The sequence below is a fragment of the Anarrhichthys ocellatus genome, unplaced genomic scaffold (assembly GCF_004355925.1).
Source record: "Anarrhichthys ocellatus isolate YVR2014 unplaced genomic scaffold, GSC_Weel_1.0 scaffold17, whole genome shotgun sequence".
NCBI lineage: Eukaryota > Metazoa > Chordata > Actinopteri > Perciformes > Anarhichadidae > Anarrhichthys > Anarrhichthys ocellatus.
The window spans coordinates 6,825,155-6,832,588 of NW_022280047.1; the positions used below are offsets into that span (position 1 = coordinate 6,825,155).

At 42.3% G+C, this 7,434-nt stretch overlaps 1 protein-coding gene across 1 annotated transcript; it reads left to right on the forward strand.

The window, feature by feature from the left end:
• The first annotated feature begins 2,004 nt into the window (after window positions 1–2,004).
• On the forward strand, window positions 2,005–7,043 carry mat2ab (methionine adenosyltransferase 2Ab). The gene is made up of 9 exons (XM_031856843.1): window positions 2,005–2,260; window positions 2,984–3,061; window positions 3,158–3,280; window positions 3,393–3,505; window positions 3,612–3,755; window positions 3,847–4,065; window positions 4,152–4,334; window positions 4,488–4,621; window positions 5,263–7,043. Exons 1-9 carry the CDS (start codon window positions 2,170–2,172, stop codon window positions 5,363–5,365), a joined length of 1,188 nt encoding a protein of 395 aa, XP_031712703.1. The 5' UTR covers window positions 2,005–2,169; the 3' UTR covers window positions 5,366–7,043.
• The last annotated feature ends 391 nt before the right edge of the window (window positions 7,044–7,434 follow it).

Below are 7,434 nucleotides of genomic sequence, written 5' to 3' on the forward strand. Positions count from 1 at the left end.
ATGCATTATCTTCAATTATGTAAAAGAATTGAACTTCATTCAAAGTTTACCAGTGTTAGGGTGGCCCTTCAGTCAACTATTATTCATCTTTGGACAGCCATTTGGCTCTTTCTGATGTGTCATTGGATACAGTGGATGTTGCTTGCTATTACACACCGTCTATATAAACATGACACGACATGACAAACATCCTGCAGAAGGCAACAGCAGGTGCATCTTGCATCATGCTTTTTCCCTCTGAAAAGAAAGTGTCCACCCTACAAATTCATGGTGACAAATGACTACCACTCTGATGCAATACTGGCTAGAGATTGAGTTACTTGATTTAGTGAAAATAAACCATAACATCATTAAATTAACTGACCAAAAATGTACAAGCAGACAATACTAATGGCCCTGTAATGTCATAAGTGTGAGGATTTATTCTGGGTTGCATTTTCCATCAAGATTGCAAAATTGAAAGGTCTAATTTCCAGGAATAATACTCGACTGTAAAAGCAGTATGTTTGTGCTGAAGAAAACCTTTGATATTTGACCATTTATAACCTCTAGTGATATGAGCCACTGGAATAACCCTTATCAGTACTGTTGGGTATTGATGTACCTTTATTCTATATCTCACATTATTACCTAACAGCCACTGCTTGTGTTATCTATCTGTCACCGTGACTGGCATTGACTTCAGATTGAGCACCTTGAACAGATAAAACATCAGGTCACTCTGCTTAACAACAGAACACTGGGCCTTGTTTGTAGCACCACTGGGATTGTGTGCTCCACACCTTCATATAAATGCATTGCCTCTGTGACAAACTATGTATTCATATTTAAAGATATCTTGAAAAGGGGATGATTCATAGGTGCAGGATATTCACAATGACAAGCAGAATATGTACATGGATTTTCTTGGTGGAGCAGCGGTCTGAGTCACAAACTTTGAAACCACAATATCCCAATTTCAACATATTTTCTGGATGAAACACTGGGACCAGAATTGAACTATAGCCATACTCCTCTTCTCAAATGAATACAATATTCCTTCCTTCGTTGGAGCTAAAACCATGGTGAACCTGTCCTTGCAGCGACATTAATTAAACCCATCTGTTGCCTACAAAGGTACATGTTCACAATCACAGCTTTTGATTATATTAAAAAACAGTGCCTGAAGGGTAAGAGGCAGATGGAAGCTTTCTGAGTAAAGTCTAATTAAATTATGTTTAGATATGATATACACCACTTCTGCTCGCTCTCCACTGTCCAGTTTTCACTTTGTTGCAATTATTTCCAGGTTTATCTGCTTGTTTATCCAAAGGAGCACATGTTCAGATGTTCTCATGTAAAATAAAATGATTTTATCAGATTAGATACCAGTGTGGGTTTGTAGCAAACTCTAATAATGGTTTCCTGGAAACACGTATTTGTTGATACACAGTTTTATATTACACATGATGAAAAAGAGAAATCACATCGTATGGATGTCCATTTAAAAAAACAAACACCATCTAACATTTTAACTTTTGTTAGGCCTATATAAGCAACAAAGCTTTTAAACTGAATGTTCCTGTATGCACAATGACCAATGCCAACCAACTCCACTTTCACCTGCTTAAAACACAACAGGACATGGAGTGAGAAGGATAGTGTTGAGCTGCATCAAGTGTCAAGCATCACTCCACATCCTCATATCTATGCAGGAATCATCACAGTCGCATGTATCAAAACTGTGGAAGGAGGGAATACAAGAAGGATTATGAGGGTGTGAAGCATGGTGGTGGAGAAGTTCATAATTCCAATCCAGCCGTTTTAATGTCAGATCCAGCAACTTCGTGATTCAAGACTGGTAGGGTTTATATTACTTATGTAAAATGACAAATCAACACAGGTGCAATTAACTCTATTATTACATCACTCACTTCAGTCTCACAGACACACACGCGCACCCTCGATAGGCTCAATGGTATGGTCCGCCTCCTCGTGACGTCAGAGCGGGTGACTTCATAGCATATATAGTGGAGCTCTGCGCCATGAGGCTCAAGCATCTACATACCGAGGTACTGGGACTCTAATTCTGGAGCGGAGGGAGAACGCCGAGACACTGCTTGTAGAAAAGATAGACCGTAAGCTTGAAATTAACGCCGTAACATTTATACACACCAGCCGTTAACGACAATGAACGGGCAGATCAATGGCTTCCATAACTCCCTCATTGACGAGGACTGCTTCTTGTTCACCTCAGAGTCGGTGGGAGAAGGACACCCCGGTAAGACCCTCACCCTACACGCCGCTGTTTTGAGTCTGTCTGGTGAAATTAGCTAAATGTGTCCCGACGCACTGTAACGTTATATTCCCACGCTTCACTTTTATTTTGGGGGGAAAAAAACTAATGTAATTACATCATTGAAATGTGAACGTTACGGCCTTTTGCCGCTACGCACTGTTAGCTAAGCCAGTGTCTAGTGCACGCGCTGCTAGCTAACTTTAAAGCTAATCCTTTCTGAATACGTGATGCTATAGCATGTCAGGTCCACTGACTGCAAACGTACCACTGTTATTGACAACTGTTAACGTTACTTAAATACTCCGTTAATTACTATATAATTATTCGTTGTAATTGGTAAGCGTTTTCCTGAACGTGCCGAAACGTCCAGGGCCATTCATATGGCACAGTGACTGCTAGCATGATCTGTTGCCTTTAACAGCGTACGGTAGTATGTTGGTTTTCTCTCTCTCATGTTTTATAGTCGGCACTCAAAGTTGGTTAAATATTAAGTACTGTATCACGCATTCCTTCCGGTCCCTGGTGGACTTGGCGCCCTTGCCTCCACACCACATGTGCACATGCTGAAATGGCGACTGTTGAGTCTCTGAGCCACTCCCACTGAGCTCGAGAATGACCGGTGGCGCTAACGTGCCAACGTTTACATTCGGCCCCAGTTTTGCTGCTGTTGCGGTGTTTAGTTTCATTGTTGTTCTTGTTTTTCAGACAAGATCTGTGATCAGATCAGTGATGCCGTTTTGGATGCCCATCTGAAGCAGGATCCTGATGCCAAAGTTGCATGTGGTATGCAAAATTTTTTATTTCTTTTGACATTTATGTTTGCTCAAATCAGATGTTTGTATTGACTGTTGTTTTCTTGCAACCGTGTTGCCTGTGCAGAGACTGTTGCCAAGACTGGGATGATCCTGTTGGCTGGTGAGGTGACATCAAGGGCCACAGTGGACTATCAGAAAGTTGTTCGAGACACCATCCGCCAAATTGGATACGACGACTCCTCCAAAGGTTTGGCATGTTGTCGTATTTCTGAGTTGTGCTTTGTGTTGACTACTCAGTAGTTGTTGTTTGGTATCCAAGACTGGTGTGTTGATGTGCTTCTGTCTTGTCTCTTGCACAGGCTTTGACTATAAGACCTGTAATGTTCTTGTGGCCTTGGAGCAGCAGTCTCCGGACATTGCTCAGGGAGTTCACATTGACCGTAACGAGGAGGACGTTGGAGCAGGGGACCAGGTCAGTAGTGGCTATCAACATGTTGGTTGGCCATGTGTTTACTGTAGTTGATGGTCTTTAAATGAAACTTATGCTTTTTAAAGAGTGAATGTCTCTTGCTCTGCAGGGCTTGATGTTTGGATATGCCACTGATGAGACTGAGGAGTGTATGCCTCTCACAATCGTCCTTGCCCACAAACTGAATGCTAAGCTGGCTGAGTTGCGTCGCAATGGCACTCTCCCATGGCTCCGGCCAGACTCAAAGACACAGGTAAAGTTGTTAGACTTGCTATTAATAACTAGCATAAATTACACTTTTTTTAAAATTGGGATTATCGTTTACATGTTCACTTATTTCACAGGTTACTGTCCAGTACCGCCAGGACCGAGGTGCCATGCTTCCAGTGCGTGTGCACACGGTTGTTGTCTCTGTTCAGCATGACGAGGATGTTTGCCTGGAGGAGATGAGAGACACCCTGAAGGAGAAAGTCGTCAAGGCTGTTGTTCCATGCATCTATTTGGACGATGACACAATTTACCACCTGCAGCCCAGCGGCCGATTTGTTATTGGAGGCCCACAGGTAAATGTCGGCGGGTGTGGCTTTCAGAAAAATGTTTAGCCTGCGAGTTACTCGCTCACCTGTGTGACCTATGCTCTTCATCAAAGGGGGATGCTGGCCTGACTGGGCGTAAAATTATTGTTGACACTTACGGCGGCTGGGGAGCCCACGGCGGCGGTGCCTTCTCTGGGAAGGATTACACAAAGGTGGACCGCTCGGCTGCTTACGCTGCACGCTGGGTGGCGAAGTCTCTGGTGAAGGCGGAGCTTTGCAGGAGAGTGTTGGTCCAGGTGAGTGGTAGAGCACACGCTGCTTTTTTTTTTTTTTTTTAGTGAGAGGGGCTACAAGGGGTTCCCACCTGAAGTATTATGTGTGTTTTTTTTATTTTTTTATTTTATTTTTTTTATTCTTGATATAATGCATGTGCTTGTGTGTTGTATTAGGTTGCCTATGCTATTGGAGTTGCCCATCCCCTTTCCATTTCTATCTTCCACTACGGGACCTCCGACAAGAGTGAGAGGGAGCTGCTTGACATTGTAAAGAAGAACTTTGATCTCCGCCCTGGCGTCATTGTCAGGTAATGTTGAACCTCTGAAGCCACCTGTTCTCAAAAAATAACAGATCCATCCAGTCCTGATGCCTTTGATTTGTACTTTTATTTATTGCCCTTCCCAGGATATAGTTATTTTAATAGATATTGAAACTCTGCAGAGCAGCACCCTTTTTTTTTTTTTTTTCTTTTCTTCTTTTGCTGCAGCTTGCATTTTGTGGCCTTTGTGATCCAAAGCTTAGCTATTACCTTATTGCATTCTACGATATGGTATAGTGGTGAAGGTTAGACATGGGGGAATTGGAGAGCAAAAGTCTAATATATTGTGGTAGACGTGTATGATGCCCTTCTGTAATGAAGCCCTATTATAGTTAGATAAGCGTCCTTTTTGTAAATTGTAGAGTGTGGTTTCCATCTGCATTAACCACACTGCTCAGGGATGAGTTTGGTTGTCAGGGTAAGTGTCAAAGCTTCACAAATCCCTCTTAACCAGCTGCTCTAACAAATCGCACGTTTAAAAAAAAAAAAAAAAAAATGTTTTTATTCTTTTGGTGGCACTCGACAGTCTCAACCGGCTAATGTGAGCGCTTTGTCTGTGTGAGCATGATTGTGTGCATTTGAGGTCGCTGCGTGTGACTGCTGCTAAGTATGTTGATTATGTATTCTAGGGAGCTGGATCTGAAGAAGCCCTTGTATCAGAGGACCGCAGCCTATGGCCACTTTGGCCGAGACTCCTTCCCATGGGAGGTGCCCAAAAAACTCAAATACTAAACATGTTAAGCTTTTCCCCCCCAGGCCTGTTGGTGTATACTACAGAGAAGCCTCCAAGGTTCCGGGGGTGAAATGCCCTTATCTCTCTCATAGTAATGGTATCCTTTAACACATGACTCCCTTTCTCACTCAAACTCCCTCCTTGTCTTCTTGTTGTTTTTCTGCTGGTTGCGGTATCGTAGTGGGTCGTAGCAGGCATGGCTCAGAAACTTTATGTTTAAAGAATTGGGTGGGTTCCATGAACTCATGCACCACAGTACTTCATGTTCTCTCACGTCTCGAGGTTCCCCCGATTCTTGCCGCGATGGACCCTGAATAGCTGCATCGAGTTATTCTCCGTTTGGCATTCCACACCCGTCAATATCGGTCTTGTATTCGGCGTGATTGCGATAGCATGTTAGGCTATAAGCTATACCCCTCTTAATTTACTGGTGCTACTGATGGTAGGAGTCTGCGCAACATCTACATTTTTCTCTCTGATCTGGCACCTTAAAACAGCTTGGTGTCTTGCTAAACATTCCTCCTTTTGTCAATCTGGTACAATAATTCCCTGACCCAGTCGGTGTTGTCCTTTTTTGTTAGCTTTACCCCTGCGAGGATGCTAGAATGGCACAATTTAAAATTAAGGGTTGTTGCTGTTTTTCACACAAAAAAAAATGCTATGCATTTCAGACTAATGGGAGAACCAAATCCTAATTATTCAAGCTCTCAGAGGATTATAAATCTTCAGACGCCCCTTACAGACCTTTGCTGTTTTCTGACGTCATACAGAAAAGTCAGAAGCTGCTATGTCACTGCTCTGGTCTGCAGAGGTTTTTGTTATACTTGAAAATAATGGCAAAATTGGATTGTTATGCATTGAAATTAAATTTTAAAATGAGTCCTCTTTTTAAATGTAGTTTCACTTGCTTTTTATGGTTCGATGTGACTAACGGCCCTTCTACTCCTTTAAGTATATGGATGGCAGGTGTAGCTACAGAGAAACCTGGTCTCCGTCTTTATCCTTAATTGAGTGTTCTTTGCCACAGAGTCTTACTGGCTTGAAGTCAAACCTCAACACTATTTATTTGTTCTCTGAAACTCTGCGTGGATACAGAGAAGCGGATGTTTCAGAAGGCAGCTTTAAACATACTTGGCTAATGAGTCTTGAATTCCTTTTGACTTGATCATGTTTCAGTGTTTGGCTTGAGGCCCCAGAGTGTCGTACAGAAAAGCTTTGGGCCGCCTCAAGACGAAAGTGTCACTGGCTACTGTTAGTAACTATTTTACAACCGTTTTTATCATTTTTTTGGACTACAGATCATACTTTTAAGTGGGTTGGTTTTGAAATCTCATTAAATTGACTGGTGCAATTCTTTAGCTCTTACCTATCTTCAATGGAATGACTACATTTGGTTGGTGTTGTACAGAGAAACCAGCCTTGTTTACGCAGCCACCCCATCTGTGGGATAGGTTTTGGTTTTGTTCCCCTTTACCACTCTGAGGTCACCCCGTTGGCTACCGTAAGAGTAGGAGTGCCTTTTCTATTTCCTCTACTCCCCATTTGCTTTCCTCCCATCCTACCAACATTGCGCTCAACTTCCAGAGGAACAAGTAGCTGATACTGTATTGTGCTTAATGTCTAGACTGGGTAGTTCCTTTATGCTCTGTAATAAACGACTACTCCTTTCAAATGTCATTGATGTGTTTTATTATTGTCAGAAAATGTTAATTTTCCAGAGAGAAAACAACGCAACGCAAAACTGTACTTTCTTGAATATTAGCATTTTATTAAGTTTCCCTTTTTGTATTTATCAGTAATAAGGCCGTTTGGTAGCTCAAATACCATGCATGTTGGATCAATCTTTACATAAATGGCAAATGTCCTGCCCTATAAATGGCAAACGGTAAGATTACCCGTCTCACACCTGAGCGCATACTGCAGATGCGAATAGCCCACCTGTAATAAAAGCTGCCTCGGCTTGAAATACTTTCTGTGACTGGTGGTATCTCTTCAAACCTCTTAGACGGTCTATGCTCCCAACATAACGCCTTATGTTTAGGCAGAAATTCTGCTTTTTAAATTTGTT